At 47.6% G+C, this 19246-nt stretch overlaps 3 protein-coding genes across 12 annotated transcripts in view; 1 reads left to right on the top strand and 2 right to left on the bottom strand.

The window, feature by feature from the left end:
- Positions 1–4048, bottom strand: part of CFAP68 (cilia and flagella associated protein 68) — a 162074-nt gene extending 158026 nt beyond the window's left edge. The window contains exon 1 of the mRNA XM_050757755.1: positions 4045–4048. The gene's annotated coding sequence lies outside the window, so the exon portion shown is untranslated. The remainder of the gene's footprint in view (positions 1–4044) is intronic.
- PPP2R1B (protein phosphatase 2 scaffold subunit Abeta) overlaps positions 1–18780 on the top strand; it is a 66405-nt gene extending 47625 nt beyond the window's left edge. For 6 of the 8 annotated variants that reach the window (XM_050757695.1, XM_050757688.1, XM_050757689.1 and 3 more), the window contains one exon: positions 4685–4835. In XM_050757695.1, the coding sequence (XP_050613652.1) occupies positions 4685–4777 (93 nt within the window). In that variant the 3' untranslated portion in view covers positions 4778–4835. Of the gene's footprint in view, positions 1–4684; positions 4836–15202; positions 15298–16711; positions 17087–17879 lie in introns of those variants that run through there. The other 2 variants (XR_007719299.1, XR_007719300.1) reach the window with 2 other exon arrangements.
- Positions 960–19246, bottom strand: part of SIK2 (salt inducible kinase 2) — a 130578-nt gene continuing 112291 nt past the window's right edge. For 2 of the 3 annotated variants that reach the window (XM_050757682.1, XM_050757681.1), the window contains 6 exons: positions 12446–12674; positions 10912–11196; positions 10628–10791; positions 9765–9875; positions 8978–9069; positions 960–8234 (listed from right to left, as the gene is read on the bottom strand). In XM_050757682.1, coding sequence (XP_050613639.1) covers positions 7601–8234; positions 8978–9069; positions 9765–9875; positions 10628–10791; positions 10912–11196; positions 12446–12674 — 1515 coding nt within the window. In that variant the 3' untranslated portion in view covers positions 960–7600. The remainder of the gene's footprint in view (positions 8235–8977; positions 9070–9764; positions 9876–10627; positions 10792–10911; positions 11197–12445; positions 12675–19246) is intronic. The other variant, XR_007719298.1, reaches the window with a different exon arrangement.

The raw sequence follows: 19246 nt of genomic DNA, 5'->3' as shown, positions 1-19246 counted from the left end.
AATACTGAAATTTTGGGTAGCCAAGGGGTAACCGCCAGTGTAAGGCAGAACTGAGCTATTGTCAGCAGTCGGACAGCAGTGGACGTTGGTGGAGGGGGCTCTGCTCCTTCCAGCCTCTGCCAGTGTGGGCCCTGCCAACTGCACCTTCCCAATGCTACCCAGAGGCCAGCAGCTCACCCCACAGGGAGGGAACTGTCTTGGTTCTATAGCATGGGCTCAATTGGAATGGTTTGAGTGAAACTAAATTTCAGTCGAGATCCTGCTGCCAGCAAGCTGGATATAACAGTGGCCTTTCACTCAGGGCCTGGCACTGAAACAGGTCCAGGACGCAGGAGAGCAGCTTGGCACATGGTGTCTCCAGCACCCTGAGGGCGCGGAGCTGGGCCTCAAAAGGGTGCCCGCCCCTGTGAGGGAGTGCACTGTGTGAGCGCGCGTGCAGTGCCGAGGCCTTTGGCAGACCCCAGAGAAGATGTGACATCGTGACTAAATAGCAGTGTCTTTTGCCTGGCAGCTCGCAGCACCTCCCCTCCCATTTCCAGTCCCTGCCCTGTAGCTGCCTGTCCTCGGAGAGCCCCCTGCATCTGCCTCCCCTTCTCCTACCGTGGCACGAGGTGCTTGCCCAGACTACCTGGGCCAATGGGCTTTGCCCTGGGACTCTGCGAATCGAGGAGCAGTAATTAAGCAGTGCCCAGCGGGGCCCTGTCCTTGTGCAGGCTGCGGTTAGCAGTGCTTCCGTCAGCGATCTGCAGCGGCTAACGTGTACTCAGGAGATTCAGAGCAAGGTATTATTTACCCTGCTGACGTCAATGAGAACATATTATCCACCGTCCTTTTCTGCAGCCTGAAATGAGCACCAGAACTCAGAGAACACAGCCACCTTCCCTACTCTAAAAATTCCACCCAAGGCCCGATGAGGCAAAAGCCCTATCGCATTGACCTGACACTCACACCGCCCGGGCTCTTAGAAAACAAGTTGTTTTTATTTTAATTCAAGAGGGTTGGAAACATAAAAACAGTACATTTTCCTTGCAGAAAATTACCCCATTTAAATTACCATTTGGTACAAAGATTATTTATTACACTGCATTTTAGGCAATTTTCTAACATTGAGTGACAAGTTACACTTTTGATTTTTTTTCAAATTGGAGCTATTATGATTTGCACTCATAATACCAAAGCTATTGAACTCACCAATTTTTTCTTAGTAATTAAAAAAAAAGCACACAGAAAAAAATAACTACAGTTAGATTAACTTTATCAAAAGTAACTCTTTCAGACCAAACATCCAGCGAAACCACCCGCCTCCCTTCAGATATAAGCAAATACTCTTGCCCTTTCTACAAAGTGCAAATATCTCTGTATCCCTTTTATTTCTCAAACTGCAGTCCCCGAAGTGAAGCAAACCTTTCTCTCCGCTTCTTTCCCCTTCAGAGATTTTGGTGAAGGCAGGTTTCTCTTACCGCCCATGGTGGAAAGGTCTCACCACTTGAATGTCCTTGACTGAGCAAATCTTCAGCAGACAGACACCACAGAGCCAGCAGCAGCCTGTTATCTGCACTGGGGAATGCGACATTATTCCGTCTGGGGTCATATGTTTCCAGGATGTTGTTTTGTACTTCTATTTTTAAAGCTCCCCTCTACCCACCCACTTTGCCTCTGAAAAGACAGAGTATTAAGTCAAAGTCTGTTATTACTTTTTTAATGCTAAAAGTAATAAGCACTTCTCTTTGATGGGGCTTGACTGTAAGGAAATGTCACGCCCCTCGAGACAAAGGCTGAGTTCATGACGGTTCCTGGGGTGGAATCTGCTGGCCTGCAGTGGTGGCCTGATGCCATGCAGTGCAGCCCCTTGGCAACTGAGTAGGGGGGTGTCCTGTAGGAAACTGCTGTATTGTAACTTGGAAGAACTAGGCGTCTTTGAGGTGAGCCTAAACTCCTGCAGTTAACTGGATGCTGAAAGGCAGGTGGGTCTGCGAGGTCTTTGTCTCCCTCAGCCTGGTTCAGTGCACGGCCACCTGGACAGCTGCACTGTCACCTGAAAGCAGCCTCTGCCCCAAAGCCAGGCGGCTGTGAGTGGAGAATAAGGTTGTGGGAACAATGTCACAGTCACCCTGTGCTTGACCAAAATGGGGGCTTTGTTTATACAGCTGTTTGCTTAAGAAAAGAGTCAGATGCCACTGAAGAAAGAGAGGAAAGACAGGGCTTCTTCCAGAGCAAGCAGCCCGAGAACCAAAACCAGAAGCCAGTCAGCCCAAGCGCTTGTCCCAGCTCCTCCTATCACCAGCTGTGATCTCAGAGAAGTCACAAACTTCCCAGAGCTTTGGTTTCTTCAGCTGTGAAAAATAAGGACAGTATCTCCCCAGCTAATTTCATAGAATTGTTGTGAGGATGAGAAGAGAGTCCTTGTGAAAGTGCTTGGTAAAACTAATGTACAAATATAAGCTATTGCTCCCTTGTGGGCGGGCGAGCGCAGTATCTGGGCAGAACCCATCAAAGCTCTCCCTGGGTGGCTCTGTGGGCAGTGCTGCCTGGTGCTCTATCTGTGCCCCAGTGTGTGCCCGAGTCTGCTGATAGGTTGAAACTTGCCTGGAGAAGATGTGGACGTAAGGTGGGGGTGCACCTAGGATGGCTGCTAGTCTTTTAGAATCAGCCAGGCTACCTTAATTAGGACAAAAATGGTAAAATAAGAATGTGAGAGGCTACTGGGAGGTGAGAGGCTCCACTGCCTTCGTTCACTCACCACCAAGGGCCAGACAAGGACTCTGACATTACTGGTGCTTCAGACCATGCTGTGGAACCTGTCAGAAGGGAGACAGAAACTTTAAGAAAATCTTTTTGTCCAGTTTAGAAACAAAGGCAGATGATACTGCTCTTGTCTTTTTTTTTTTGAGGTGGAGTCTCACTCTGTCACCCAGGCTGGAGTGCAGTGGCGTGATCTCGGCTCACTGCAAGCTCCACCTCCCAGGTTCATGCCATTCTCTTGCCACAGCCTCCCGAGTAGCTGGGACTACAGGCGCCCGTCACCGCACCCGGCAAATTTTTTTGTATTTTTAGTAGAGACAGAGTTTCACCTACTACTACTAATCTACTTCATCTACTACTGCGCCCGGCCGATACTGCTCTTGTCTTTCATACATCGCTCTGAAGATAAGTTCCATAAAAAAATTCCAGGTCGGGTGCGGTGACTCACGCTTGTAATCCCATCACTTCGGGAGGTCAAGGTGGGTGGATCACCTGAGGTCAGGAGTTCCAGACCAGCCTGGACATGGTGAAACCCCATCTCTACTAAAAATACACAAACTAGCTGGATGCGGTGGCACACACCTGTAGTCCCAGCTACTTGGGAGGCTGAGGCAGGAGAATTGCTTGAACCCACGAGGTAGAGGTTGTGGTGAGCTGAAATCGTACTACTGCACTCTAGCCTGGGCGACAGAGCAAGACTCTGTCTCAAAAAAAAAAAAAAAAAAAAAAAATTCCAGAAGCAACAAAATGATCAAAGATCCCTGCCTGTACAATGACTCCAACTTACGAGCCTCCCTGTTCTCCAATTTTCACCTTTGATGTTTAGGCACAAAGAGACCGAGTGGCTCGGTGGCTTCCCAGGAGGCAGCAGAGGCAAGCCAGGTTAGGAGTTCAAGTGTAGCAGGTCATCCCCAGCACGGGGGTCAGCCATGGTTCACAGGGACCGACTCTGTGAAATGACACACTGCATATTGTCTCTACAGGAGGTCAAATGGGAAAAAGCTATCTGGAGTGTGAATTTTCTTTAAACCAATAGGGAGCTTAAGTGTGCCTGTTGATACAGGTTTTAAAATGTAATACAAACATATTTATGAACCTGGGGCTTGATTAGAGGCTGGCGGACCCCAAAAAGGAGCACCGCTCACTCACCCTGTCCTTGCATCCTCACCCGCCTGCATGTCTCCGGAGGCTGTTTGGTGCCTACACGCCTGGGACCCTGACCAGCTGTGACTCCAGGTTGCTGCGTGTCACCTTGCTGTAGTTTCTGGCTGATCACCTGATCACTGGAGCTGGGAATATCCCCCCCGCCGTCTAACCCGTGGGCAGAATTCTGCGAGCGTTTTCCTGCCTTTAGGACTGATGATGACACTCGGTGTGTGGGCAGAGGTGGGGGAGTCGGTCAGTTTCACGATGAGTCCCTTCTGCTGGAGCCTTCGGTCCATGGGAAAGGGTAGGGGGCAGGGGAGAGGCCGATACTCCTACAGGGGGTCCCCCCTTGCTCCCCGTCAAAACACAGAACCCCCCATTACTCCAGCGCCAGAGTTGGGAAGGGGCACAAGAGACAAGGGCTGGCCTCAGTCCTGGGCTCCTGTCTGTCCCAGCCTGACTCCAGCACATGGTTTAAACACGGGGAGTTCTTGATATCTGAGGAGGAAAGGGCCACTGACTTTTTCTTTCCTAGGAGGCAAAAGTGGATGGAGGAGAGAAGGGGTTTGCTCAGATGGGCACGAACAGTCCCTGAGCCCCATCCCCACTCCCCTGCTGGGCCCTGACGCTCTCCCACCCAGGGATTCTCCAGGGGGTTGGCCTCCTTCTGTTCCCATGGTGGCAGAGGGCAGTGCAGGCAGAGGTGGCGAGGAGGCAGCTGGGATGGTCGGTGTCACTGGGAATGTGAAAGTGGGCCCCCTCTTCCCGTCGGGCTAACATGCTGTTTGCCTTACAGGGACCAGTGTATCCGTTGCATGGAGATACTAGAGACACACTTGCCCAGCTGGAAATTGCAGAGCTAGTGCATTTCTCCCAAAGCAGAGACTAATACCCCGGATTAAAAAAAAAGAACATAAAAAATAAAGTACCACACATATTGCACTTTTTGCTGAATGAAATTTTTACCTCATGTTTATCTCACCAAAGTCTCTTCAGAGGAGCCTGGTTTACAGGGTGATGAAGCTGATGATGATGATACAGTAGTGTACACACTGCTAATGTGAAACAGACTGGAAAGCAAGTCAGTACTTCAGAGTAGCCCCGGAGAAAAAGCGATACTAAGCCTTCTTAGTGTTACATTAGTGTTGATGAAGAGAAAACTGCCTGGAAGCTTCCATGGGTCACTAGTTAGGGACAGAGCAGCACAGGTGACCAGACGGTGCTGAGCAAACACCTGACTGACCAACAGAACCAGTCTCTTCAGCAGCTTACATTGCAGTCAATACAGAGGGTTATGGAATTTATTGATTTCTGCTTGAAATAAACAAGATAAGCAAATAGGAGCTTACAACACAGGTCCCAGCAGGAGGGGTCACGCTCTGCGTCAGGCCGGTGTCCACGCCGCTGCCGTGTCTGACGGCTCCTGATAGGCCTGGCTGTCGCGGGGCACAGCTCGATTTCTCTCTGGGTCCTTAACCTTCCAGTAGCTCTCTGCAGTCCCTCATCGGCTGGCCTGACCGTCCTGCCATAGCTCCCAGGTCTCCTGGGCTAAGCAGCTCATGGCATTTTTGGGGGGCAGGAGTTTATGTCGATCTGTAACTACACCATTCCTGCAGTTCTGAAATGAGCAGCCCCCATTTTCAATCTGGAAGGCATTTTAACATCACAAATATTGTAGTACTTCTGTAGTGTATTTTGGGAAAACGTCTTCCTTCAGTCTAAACAAATCAAGCCCCATTTTATAACTGGCTATTTTGCAAAGACTCCAAACAGATTAGAGATCTTAATGAAATGATCTCTTAAATGAAATGATGTTCTTTATTTCACGAAATCATCAATCTTAAGCACGAGGGAATAAACAACTCCCAGAAAGAGCTTAATTCATTCTTCCTGGATTTTCACTGTGTTATTAAATCACAAAAATGACAGTCCCCACACTGCCCTTTCCCACTGACACCGAGTCCAACCCCGAGCACAGTGCCTCAGCGAAGTGTCCTGGCACCGTGGTGAGCTGGCGACTAGGCAGTCTCTGGCCAGCAACAGAGACTGCTCAAGTTACTGAAGTTGGTAGGAGCTGGGCTCACACGGCCAGAATGGAAGCCCCTAGACTTTCCACACTTCACCTGCCTGGACACTAACTACAAAGAGGAAAGGCAACTTAAAGGTGTTTTCTAGATGCAGCATCAGTTAGTCCCTCTCTTTGTGCTTTAAGGAAGATGCTTTGTGCTTACACATTCATCTGCTGATGGGACAAGCCATTCTAAAGGGCAGAAATGGTCATCTTTAGAATTAACACTGAATTTGTAACACCTGGATGTTAACTGTCCAAATGACAAATTATTCATCATTTCTAGGGATACAGTTAGCTAGCTGTAACATCTAATTTTTACTTACTTTGATGACTGGATTGTAAGTGTTGGTTAAGTTTTATTAGTAATATAATGTGTTTGGCAGATGATCTGCTTAAATGGTTAACACATCTGTGGTTCTTTGAATATTGCTGTAATACTTGAACATTTCATTACAAGTCAAAACTTTAAGGAAATTAAGAATGCTGATTCCCACATGGTGGAAAACAAACTCTGAAGTGACTTTGGATTTAGCATTGACATAAATGGAAACTGTTGGTTTCTACAGAAAAGAAAGAATTAAAGCATGATCTGGGGGAAAGGCACAGCACTACCACTTCACATGGGACGTAAAAGTTCCTTTTTCGTGTCCTTAAAATCTCTAAGCCCTATATGAAACTGTCCAAATATACAAAGCTCAATAAACTACTAGCAACATATAGTGTAAGGTCAAAGTAGTTATTACATCGGAAAAGAGACAACAGGTACCCTGGAGAGCGACTGCCCCCAAGCCAGCAGTGTCCACGAGAGACTGCAGGAAAAGCCTGTCTTCCCTGGCCCAGGGCTGGTGCTCTTGATGCGTTCTTGAGTTTCTTGCCCCCTGTCTCCACGGTGGCGGGTCTCCTGTCAGTTCCACGTGTGACACCTTTGGAGTCCTGAGTATATTGTGACACTCGGCAACCCAGGGCACCTTCTGAAGGGGTATGTCACCTGCTCCCGAGTGGAGATGAAGGTGGTCTCTGGGGTCAGTACCAGCTGTTATTTAGTGGCCCCTGAAACAGAGCTCACGCCCCACTGCTTTGTGATGGCCTTGGGGGACAACTTGCATCAGCAGCTAAGAACTTAGGATTCAATGACAAAGCACAGCTTTCCTTTATTTCCTGTGCATCTGATTTCCTGATGTCGTCTTGATTTGCCTTGTAGCCATATGTGGTGGCTCGGCTTCAGTGAAAAATATATTGCCTTTTTTTCCCCATATATATGCAATAGCACACACCTTTTCTGCTTTCACCAAGGTTGCCCTTGATAATAAGAGGATGTAATCCTGCATAAGACCTGGGTCTGAATGTCTTCTTAGGAACACATTTGTCAGTGCCGCCCTCGAGAGCTTGCTCCACTCGACCTAAGGGCAGAAGCCTCAGCTACAACTATGTTCCAGCGCTTGTCACAGGCAACTCTGTGGCGGGGCAGGACCAGGAGGAAGCAACATCCACCCCAGCCAGGCCCTCTGATTCCAGTTGGGTGACTCGATTTCTCCCCGTCAGGGAGAGGGCAAGAAAATAAGCTTTAAATTTAAAAGGCTGGAATAACAATAGGAACATACACTCTTCCTTCACCTGACCCACCCAATTCCTGTGCTGAGACTAATTCACCAGGACATACCCGTTGTGTTGTGGATCCACAGCGTCTAGCATTTCACAATCAAAGAGTCCAGGCAGCTCGGAGAGGGCTAGTGGGTCATAGCTGGAGGGGGCCTCTTGCAGTCCTGGGTTTCTGGGACAGTCTGGCCCCGTCAGGTCACTCTGCTGGGCTCCATCCACAGGATGCTGACGGGGAGCGGGATAGTCTGACGCCGGGGAAGCAGCGCGCGGCAGCTCACAAGTCTGGTAGGAGAACTGTAAGGGGGCTGCGGCAGCTCCTGGCTGTCGTGGTGGTGGAGGTGGTGGTGGCGGTGGCGGCTGCTGCTGCTGTAGCTGCGTGGGCAGAGGAGGAGCAGCTCGGGGGCCGGAAGTGGAGGGCAGGGGCTGAAGCTGCATCTCCTGGTACTGGCTGAGGAAAGGGCTGTATTGCATCTGCTCAGAGGAAGGCTCCAGGACCGGGCTCAGGGGCTGGGTCAGGCTGAACGGTGGGGCCTGCTGAGAAGGCGGTGCAGTCTCCTGGCGGGGAAGGGGCAGCTGCTGACTTGGCTGTGGGTAGGAGCTCTCTGCTATCTGCATCTGATTAAAATATGCCTGCAGTTGAGATTGCTTCTGGAGAAAGAGTCGCTTCTGCTGGAGCCTAAATTGGTAATATGAAAGGAAAGAATTTTAAATCTTCTCAAGTGATGGCAATTTTAATGTAAATGCAATACCAGTCAGTAGCTTCAGTCCTCTACTTGAGTCTCTCTTTCTCATGTCAGCAAAAACAAGTGGGACTGGGGACCGATTGTGTTGGGTTCTCTTCAACCTAATCTCGTTTTTTGCCCCCCAGTTCTGATGATCCTTCAGTGCTAACGTGAGCAGGAATGCATTTTCTCTAACTCCGAGTTTTCCTCTTTATACAATGAGAGGATATTTCCCTTATGAAGAGGCTAGAAGAGGAGAGAGTCACACCTTGGCCTCTGCAGGTGTCTGCAGTTGATGGATTGAATAAGGTAGCTCTACCTTGGCCAAGCTGTTTCTACTAGTGAGGCCAGTGGGCACACATGCTAGTAAGGGAGGACGGAAGGCTCCTGTGCCGCCTACCCCACCTCCATGCTTTGGGCAACCGACTGTGAAAGCTTGGAGCTAGTCATACCCAAAAGAGGAAACGCTAGAAGAAAAGGAAAACAAAGTACGCCGTAGGGCTGCCAGTGCCTGACAGGACCATCCTCCATGGATACTGAGATATCCTCTTAGTAATCATGCTCAGAGGGCCTGTGGCACATGCAGAAAACCTATTTTCCTAGTAATGGTGAACGTGAGAGGGAAAGGATAACACATGCAGTGTTCTCAAGGCTTCCAGAAAGGAAGCAACTTCTTTGGCCAAAGCCCCCTTCTCACCTGTGTTCCTGCAGCTGCTGCTCAAGGCTCCGCGGTGGTTCTTTGCAATAAAGCTGACAGGTGTTCTGTGCCTTTGACAGAAGGCTGGGCTTCTGGAAGAGCAGAAAAACAACACAAGCATGACAATGTGCTAGGATGCAGTCATCAGATGTGTGTCTGCCTGCAGGATGAATCCAACTGTATCCTACAGAATCCACATGGGTTGAAGGGACTGACATTTGCTCCCGGAGACCCTGAAAGAGCATCGGGCCAGCAGGCCTGGCCCATCTCTGACCTCACCTACTTCCGTTTTCCACTCCATTTCCCAAAGTCCACTAGGACTGTGAGCTCATGGACGTTAAGAAGTAATGAGAAAGGTGGAGTTAGATCTCCACCGCTGAATGAATGAGTCGTCCTTTACGGGATCGGTGCTTCATCACTTTTTAAGATTTTTATGCACCAACATGGAAAGTCCATGTAGACATTCTGCAGACTTAAGATTTTCATTTTATTTATTACTCATTAAGAGGAGTATAGTTAGAAAGAAAGAAGCCAGGTCTCCCGTTCCTGCCCCTCAGTGACATATCCTTTTGTGGGGCCTGAGGACAAAGCCTTTCCCACCACCAACACAGAGCATAAGGCTGAAACTGAACACCTTTCTAGAAACTGCAAGGACAGAGCCAAAGCTACTTGCCTATAAGGAATCAAGCGGCTACCCTAAATAAATGCCAGGCAAAACACGTTTCTGCTTTGCAGAAGGACAAAGTCCGGATGAGCAGAGTGAGGTGGACTCGCAAGAAGGACCCACCTGGAGCCTGTGCTGCAGGTACTGGGTCTCCAGGCTCTGCCGTGGGGACAGCTGGGGATGCACGCTGGCAGGGAGAGTGGAGACGCTTTCCTGCGGTGGAGAAACTTCCTCCTGAGGAGCAAGGGGGTGGAAACAATTTTCACCAATTCCCCATGGGGAAAAACAACTCAGTTCTTAGCTGAAGCACCTTTGCAAATGTCCAAAAGGAATTCCAACTCCATTAAGACTTACTAATACGCAAAGCTTTTACGGACCCAGTAGGCTGAGGGCTCCTTACTCTTTAGAACATTTATGCATGTATTATCTCTAGTTAACAACTACCTAGTCAGTACTAGAGCAAAGGCTCTGGGTGTCGCCAGGAGGCCATGGCCTTCACGTGGGCCTTGAACTATAATCCTCTTGGGTGCACTGAAAATAGGCTCAAAAAAAAATCGGATAAGTAGCAGTATTTATTGTATTTTTAGTAGAAATAATCTACTTGTAATATTTACTAAAGTGATACCACATCAAAAGTAGTGGTGAGAAGCTTCTCATTTGGGTGCAGTTCATTATTCTTCATTTGTGCATGTGTGGTGGAGGAAGGGGAGTTCAAGGGTGACTGTTAAGAGGTCACTCATCTATTCTCTGCCCTGTGAGCCAAAAACAGCTTAACAGTCTCCAGGCCTCCATCTGGTATTGATCACTTGGAAGCAGTGTGGATGGGTTGAACCCATCAGTGGCAGGTGGCAGCAACAAGGCAAAGAAGCTGTGGGTTTTCCCAAAGAACCTGTTTGCTCCAGGACTGGAGGAAATCCTCTAAGTGAAAATGACCATCTTCAGGACCAACTCACACAGTCACTGAGGGAAGGGCCCAAGGTACCCACCTGAGGGCAGCTGCTAGTAAGGTCCTGGAGCTGAGGAGCCGCCGGCGCCAGGTTAGGGTCCGCCTCTGGTCCTATTTGTTCATACAGCAACTGCACTTTGTTCAACTCTAGAATTCCTTTGGTTCTAGCCAGATTCTGAAGATGTTGTCTAAATGCTACAATTCCTGAAAGAAAGCACCAAGACCACACAGTTTAACTAAAATACGAGGCCTTTCGGTGACCACATGGCAAGAAACCGCCCTCCTATGATGCGAGTTTCAAAAGGCAGAGGAGGAAGCGCTCACCCTGGGTGAGGGAGGTATCCGATGCTCTGCGGCCCTCTCTGAAGCTCACTGGAGACCTGTTGTGGACCTCTCGTTTCTGGGAGCTCAGAGCCTGCATGGCTGGGTTGGTAGGTCTCAGGCTTATGAAGGGAGATGTCATGCGGGGTGAGGGCTGATTGGCTAACATGATGTCCTTAAGGGATGGGTTGTCCTCCAGAAAGTTCAGGTCCCTCTGAACAGACCCCATATCATACTCCGAGTCCACACTGTCAAGGGAGGGGCTATCATTGATGGAGAAAATTTTCCCTTTAAGAGAAAACAGAACAGATAAAACCAACAGCAATAGCATCTTCTTGGAACATAGGGTACAAAGCATAACCAGCTTGAGACTTGACAGCTACCATGTCCTTAATCTCCAATCAAAACATCTTTTCAGAGGTTTACTTTTTACTGGCCAATTTAGTCATCTTCAAGTTTAGTGGGGAAAACACTCCAGAAGTGGCATCTGTAAGATCACAGCCACTCCAAAAGACTGTAAGATCACAGCCGCTCCAAAAGACTGTAAGATCACAGCCGCTCCAATCACAGCCGCTCCAAAAGACTGTAAGATCACAGCCAGTCCAAAAGACTGTAAGATCACAGCCACTCCAAAAGACTGTAAGATCACAGCCAGTCCAAAAGACTGTAAGATCACAGCCGCTCCAAAAGACTGTAAGATCACAGCCGCTCCAAAAGACTGTAAGATCACAGCCGCTCCAAAAGACTGTAAGATCACAGCCAGTCCAAAAGACTGTAAGATCACAGCCACTCCAAAAGACTGTAAGATCACAGCCAGTCCAAAAGACTGTAAGATCACAGCCGCTCCAAAAGACTGTAAGATCACAGCCGCTCCAAAAGACTGTAAGATCACAGCCACTCCAAAGGACTGTAAGATCACAGCCAGTCCAAAAGACTGTAAGATCACAGCCACTCCAAAGGACTGTAAGATCACAGCCAGTCCAAAAGACTGTAAGATCACAGCCACTCCAAAAGACTGTAAGATCACAGCCACTCCAAAGGACTGTAAGATCACAGCCAGTCCAAAAGACTGTAAGATCACAGCCACTCCAAAGGACTGTAAGATCACAGCCAGTCCAAAAGACTGTAAGATCACAGCCACTCCAAAAGACTGTAAGATCACAGCCAGTCCAAAAGACCATAAGATCACAGCCACTCCAAAAGACTGTAAGATCACAGCCAGTCCAAAAGACTGTAAGATCACAGCCAGTCCAAAAGACTGTAAGATCACAGCCACTCCAAAAGAGCCAGAGTCCCTGATGAATCATGTGGCACCCAGATGAATCCTGGGGACTACGGGAGCCAACTCTGAGACATTTCAATTCACCTTTGATAGCTGCTGCCAGGCTGCATCTGCGATGCCTGCTGAATCTGCTCCATAAAGGAATAAGCTATCGATTCAATTTTAGGAGTTGGCTGGCATCATGACCACTTGTTGGCGATTGGAGTATGAGATGATGCCATGAAGACTTAAGCTAGTGTCGCTCCTCTACCGTACCTGCTCCAGGCATCACGACCAGTTGATTGGTCACTTCTGACAGAGTGTGCCGTCTCTGCCCGCTGCGTGTGGACTGAAATGCCTCAAAGGCATGAGCGGGGTCTTCCTCAGCCTCTCCTTCTGTCTCCAGCCCTTCGTCAATGGAGGTCTCCATCATGTTGCTGGGCAGTGACTGGCATCCCTTCCGCACCAGGACAGGAGGCACAGGGTCAAGCAGACAGCCATTGACCTAAACGCCAGGGGAGAGAGGAAACTCAGTTTCTGCACTGCTGAGACAGAAAAATCCACAAAGGAAAACATGTCAAGACTTGTGGCAAACTAGAAATTAAGTAAAATATTTAAACATGCACATATTTATTATGAATGACAACACACATGGATTAGAAGTGAAGGCAAGTCAACTGCAGGACTGAGAGAGAGACAGAAGCCCGTGATGACCTGAACTGGCACTGCTGCCCAGGTTTCTCTGAGTCATCATTATTAAAATAAAAAACTTTTTTTTTTTTTTTTTTTTTTTGAGACGGAGTCTCGCTCTGCCACCCAGGCTGGAGTGCAGTGGCCGGATCTCGGCTCACTGCAAGCTCCGCCTCCCGGGTTCACGCCATTCTCCTGCCTCAGCCTCCCGAGTAGCTGGGACTACAGGCAACCGCCACCTCGCCCGGCTAGTTTTTTGTAGTTTTTAGTAGAGACGGGGTTTCACAGTGTCAGCCAGGATGGTCTCGATCTCCTGACCTCGTGATCCGCCCGTCTCGGCCTCCCAAAGTGCTGGGACTACAGGCTTGAGCCACTGCGCCCGGCCAATAAAAAACTTTTTTAGTGGTTTCCAGAAGAACAGGGGTATATTAGTTTGAGGCCTACCGGTTATTTTTTTTTTAAATAAGGGAAATGAAGAGGGGGAAGATGAGTTTTTTTTTTTTTTTTAAACTGCATGGCTCACTGCTAAAAAAAAAAAAAAAAGGGGGGGGGTAGTCACCTTTTCAACCATAAACATATTGGAAGGTTTTAGGAAGACTTTTATGTTCATAATTTAAGTACCTGCCCGTTTGTTCTAGTCTTTAATTGGTTCTCTGTGCCTGAGGAATGGAAAGTAAGAATTCTATATAGACAGACTGATACCACAAAAAGGATTGAAAAAAATTCAAATGGCAGACAGCCAAAGCCTTCCATTGTAGAACAACAAATGGCTCACTGGCCCAAAATTCCAGCAAAGGCTAATAAGCCCCAGGGCACTGAATTCTGTCTCCTGCAGCAACATATACGTTATGGATGGTTCCTATCCCACAGGGGTGAGCGCGGCACAGCTCCCTGCAAGCACTGGCCCTTCCCATGCAGTTGCCACGCAAACCGCCCAATGGCAGGCAGAACAGCACACCGGCGGCAGGGTGGGAGTGGGGGGGTTTGTGGTTGCAAGTTCTGGCTGGAAAGGCCCCTGTGAGGAGGTAATTATTTACCTCATTACCTTAACTATTCCCCCGTGGAAATCAATCTATTTTCTCCTATGAATAGCTGCTCAGGAACAGCCAGTAATAAGACGCTTCGTTCTGAGCAGTACTTTCACCTGGAAAACACTGGGTAGAGCTGCTGTTTCCTTTGGAAGCAGGAGAAGCTCATGTATGTGAGAGGTGGCGTGGGGTTTCCCTTTGCCAGACACACAGGAAACTTTCCTCTTACGGCAGCCAATCTGAAGGCGCGGCGAGGCCCTTTATTTGGAGAAGGAGACTCGGGTGACTCAGATCTTTGTTTGTTGCAGGGAGGGGAAGGTTATTCCATAAAATCCATTCTGGGCTCTAGCCCTCACTCGGGTAAGGTGGCTAATGCATTACAGGGTTTTAAAGTGATGAGTGGTCATTTAAGAGGAAGAGTGGCAAATGCTTCCTTTCCACATTGGCCAACCTTCCCCATGGCAACAGAAAGCAAAACTCTGAAACCTGGCCAGCAACTCTTACTCTCTCCTTGGTCCTTCCCCAGATAAACTTTCCTTTCTGACTAAACTTAATAGTTTCCTTGCAAGAAAGAATGGCTGTTTGAGAACTTATATTCATACCTCTAAGCTCCTTAACTCTCTACTAATACAATTTTCTAAAACTAGCCAAGAATGGTTTAGAAATGAATAAGGCAACAGAGAAAAGAAGATCATTAAGTAATTATCTATTGAGCATCCTTATACTTACGGCTGCCGTCAAAAGACATTTCTTATAGGATAAGCCATACAAGTAGGCTCTTTTTTTTTTTCTTCAATTTTTAAGTTCCAGGGTCCATGTGCAGGATGTGCAGGTTTGTTACATGGTAAGCGTGTGCCATGGTGGTTTGCTGCACCTATCAACCCATCACCTAGGTATTAAGCCCCGCATGCATCAGCTATTCTTCCTGATGCTCTCCCTCTCCCTACCCCCCAATAGACCCCAGTGTGTGTTGTTCCCCTCATGTGTCCATTCTACTCCTACTTATAAGTGAGAACATGTGGTGTTTGGTTTTCTGTTCAGCTGAGGATAATGGCTTCCAGCTCCATTCATGTCCCTGCAAAGGACATGTTCTCAACCCTTTCTATGGCTGCGTAGTATTGGTGTACATGTACCACATTTTCTTTATCCAGTCTATCACTGATGGGTATTTGGGTTAATTCCGTGTCTTTGCTGTTGTGAATAGTGCTGCAACGAACAGACTCGTGCATGTATCTTTATAATAGAATGATTTATAATCCTTTAGGTATATACCCAGTAATGGGATTGCTGGGTCAAATGGTATTTCTGCTTCTAGATCCTTGAGGAATCGCCACATTGTCTTCCACAATGGCTGAACTAATTTACACCCCCACCAACAGTGTAAAAGTGGTCCTTTCTCTCCGCAACCAGGTCAGTATCTGTTGTTCCTAACTTTTTAATAATTGCCATTCTGACTGGCATGAGATAGTATCTCATTGTGGGTTTGATTTGCATTTCTCTAATGATCAGTGATGCTGAGCTTTTTTTCATATGTTTGCTGGCTGCATGAGTGTCTTCTTTTCAGAAGTGTCTGTTCTTGTCCTTTGCCCACTTTTTAATGGTTTTTTTTCTTGTAAATTTGTTTAAGTTCCTTATAGACTGGATATTAGACCTTTGTCAGATGGACAGATTGCAAAAATGTTCTCTCATTCTGTGGGTTGTCTGTTCAGTGTTTCTTTTCATGCAGGTTCTTTTTTTATCCTTAATATTTTTACTGTGCCACACAAAACACCCGGCAGTACCCCTGAATTTATGGTTTTACTTAAATTGTCAGTTTATACATTTATTTTCTCATCTAGACTACAAGAGGAATTATGTCTTTTATTACAAAATATTTGCTGAGTTCAATTTTATCCTGGGACAGCTAGAAAACAATGACTTGATTTTTCATTGATTTGATTTTTCTTTTTCTTTTCTCTTTTTCTGGTGAGACAGTCTCACTCTGTCACCGAGGCTGGAGTGCAGTGGTGCAATCTCGGCTCACTGCAACCTCCAACTCGCGGGTTTAAGCGATTCTCCTGCCTCAGCCTCCTGAGTAGCTGGGACTACAGGTATGCACCACCATGCCTGGTTAATTTTTGTATTTTTAGTAGAGCTGGGGTTTTGCCATGTTGGCCAGGCTTTTCTTAAACTCTTGACCTCAGGTGATCCACCCAGCCTCCCAAAGTGCTGGGATTACAGGCGTGAGCCACTGCACCTGGCCAGATGTATATCCTTTTCAGAACTTGTATGTATTACCTTTGTCATAAAAAAAGTTATTAAAAATGTAAGTAGACACGAAACACTTCCACTATATCTGCATTTTCAGGGTTTACCCTCACAGTTTCCTTCTGCTATCCAGCTATGAAGGGGGTAATTCGGAAAATCCTTTTATTACATTTCAAATAAAAACGCTAAAAATGGGCTGGGCATGGTGGCTCATGCCTGTAATCCCAGTACTTTGGAGGGCCAAGTGGGCGGGTCACCTGAGGTCAGTTCGAGACCAGCTTGGCCAACATGGCAAAACCCCATCTCTACTAAAAGTACAAAACTTAGCTGGGCGTGGTGGTGGGCGCCTGTAGTCCCAGTTACTCGGGAGTCTGAGGCAAGAGAATCGCTTGAACCCGGGGGGTGGAGGTTGCAGTAAGATGAGATCGCGCTACTGCACTCCAGCCTGGTTGACAAGAGTGATACTCCATCTCAAAAAAAAAAAAAAAAAGCTAAAAATGACTCAAGTGTATGTGTATATGTATGTATAAAAAATTCCTTATTAAAAAGAGATACTCAAAGGAGATTTATTCTGCAGGGTTTATGCATCTGCCCTCCCATATGGCCCCCATGTCACCTGTGGATCTCAGTTCCTGTTTGGAGCACCTGATCCAACCATGCTTATCTAGAGTTGGGCGACTATCTCAGAAAGGCAGTATTTTTTTGAAGCTGCAAATCAAAGTTTCCATTCAGACTCCCTAAGGGATTTTACTGACAGTTTTAAGCACTGAAGATTTCTGGGAGGGAAGGAGAGCTGAAGTCTCTTTGAGATGCGCAATACCTGTCCCCAGTTGAGAGGAGAAATGCAAGTATCAATACACGCAGCTATGAAGCATCAATCAGAAAACAACAAATGGGTGTTACAGTAAATTCACACAAGGCAGTCTCAATAAAAAGGGAACCGTGTCTCTGATAGTTTTTCTGTGTGTGTGTGCACTTACTTATGGGCCCCAAGAAAGAGGTCCTAGGGAGGGAAGAGGGACATTTTCACTGACATAAATAAAATGGTCCACAAAGAAGACCGGAGCATGTCTATGGCCTGGCTGAGTGCCACCGTGGCATTGTCAGTGTGGGTGGCCAGCTCCAGCGTGGCACTGCTCTTCCTACAAATGCGAATATACCATCTAGCTCCTGTCTGTATCTTCTGCAAAATCATTCATTTCCTGCCTGTTTCCTGGTTACAGTAACAATCACAAGCTTTAAAAATAGCTTGCCCTACATAATACAGCAGTCAGTGCCCGAGCTGTGTTTTAGGCCTGATGCCCTCACACACAAGCCTTGAGTCAACTGCATTTTAATTCTTTTGAGGGAATTACATCTTTACAATAAATGAATGATGCTGCCTTAATTGATGTCTAAATTTCTGAGTGGGTCTATAGTAGCAACCACAGGCAGAGAAGAAAGACTGCGCCCAGGCAGTGGACTCGTCCTCAGGGGCCCAGACACTAAATCCTTTTGGTCAGCAACTCAGCTCAACACCGGTTTGTGGCAGCCTTGCACTGAGCTGCCTGCTGTGGGTTACGCTTGTCTGAACTCATGGTCAGCCTTCTTGAATCTGCCCTGCCTTTAGTTCCCCATTTCTGAAAACAGCTGTCACCCTCCATCTAGGCTCAAAATCTTGTTATTGGTTTGGTCTTCTCCCTAGACCTTAATATTCTATCAATTTTATCTGCATCGTCTCATTTCTACCGTCTCCTCCCCTCCAGGTTCATGGTCACTATCATCGCCTCCCTCCTGGACACGGGCTCTAACCTGTCTTCCTGGTCACGTTTCTCCCCTGCACCGGGGCACACAGCGATATGCAGGCTAACTTTCTGATGTGCAACACGGATCCCAGAGCTTCCTCGCTCAAATATCTTCAGCGGTTTCCTACTCCCCAAACAATTGTGCCTTCAGTTGTTTCAACTGATACCAAAACCTATCCCCATATTGAAAGCACTCGCTTAGGGGAAACATCTAAATTTCTTGGCTTGCCATTCAACGCTAACCTCCTCCATCTTTATTTCACACGCTTCCCTGCACGTGCCCTTTTCCTCAGACCATCTGAACCCCTCTCTACGGAGATGGACTTAGGCTTCCCTAGTACTTGCTTTTTCCAGTCTTGCCTCCACTGTAGACATCACCCCCCACCCCCGGTTTCCAGCCACCTGTCTGGGGTCTACCCGCCTCTCGATCCCCAATTCTGATCATTAAACTGGACCTTCCTGATCAAACAGCTAAAAGCAACTCCCCCTGCCTCTTTCTAGTCTCGTTCTGATTTATACTTCCTTAAGGGACCGATCATATTTTATCTTTTTATTTTATTATTTTTTTTGAGGTACAGTCTAGCACTGTCACCTGGGCTGGCATGCAATGGCATAATCTTGGCTCACTGCAACCTCCACCTCCTGGGTTCAAGCAATTATTTTGCCTCAGCCTCCTGTGTAGCTAGGATTACAGGTGCCCGCAACCTCGCCCAGCTAATTTTTGTATTTTTAGTAGAGACGGAGTTTCGCCATGTTGGCTACGCTGGTCTTGAATTCCTGACCTCATGATCCATCCGCCTCGGCCTCCCAAAGTGCTGAGGTTACAGGCGTAAGCCACCACGCCTGGCCCATATTTTATCTTTTATCTATTTACTCAGTACCTGGCATGCCATCTTTTAGTATGTATAATGTTTCTTCTGCTAGACTATAGTGAACTCTGAGAGACAGAGTTCATGTCTCACTCATCTTTTTATTACCTAAAGAGGCTAAAAATACAGGAAACCTGGCCGGGCGCGGTGGCTCAAGCCTGTAATCCCAGCACTTTGGGAGGCCGAGACGGGCGGATCATGAGGTCAGGAGATCGAGACCATCCTGGCTAACACGGTGAAACCCCGTCTCTACTAAAAATACAAGAAAATTAGCCGGGCGAGGTGGCGGGCGCCTGTAGTCCCAGCTACTCGGGAGGCTGAGGCAGGAGAATGGCGTGAACCCGGGGGAGCGGAGCTTGCAGTGAGCCGAGATCACGCCACTGCACTCCAGCCTGGGGCACAGAGCAAGACTCCGCGTCAAAAAAAAAAAAAAAAAAAAAAAAAAAAAAATACAGGAAA

This window comes from Macaca thibetana, chromosome 14, assembly GCF_024542745.1.
Source record: "Macaca thibetana thibetana isolate TM-01 chromosome 14, ASM2454274v1, whole genome shotgun sequence".
NCBI classification, from domain to species: domain Eukaryota; kingdom Metazoa; phylum Chordata; class Mammalia; order Primates; family Cercopithecidae; genus Macaca; species Macaca thibetana.
The sequence above is the reverse complement of the archived record's forward strand: the minus strand, read 5'-3'. Positions and strand labels throughout refer to the sequence as shown.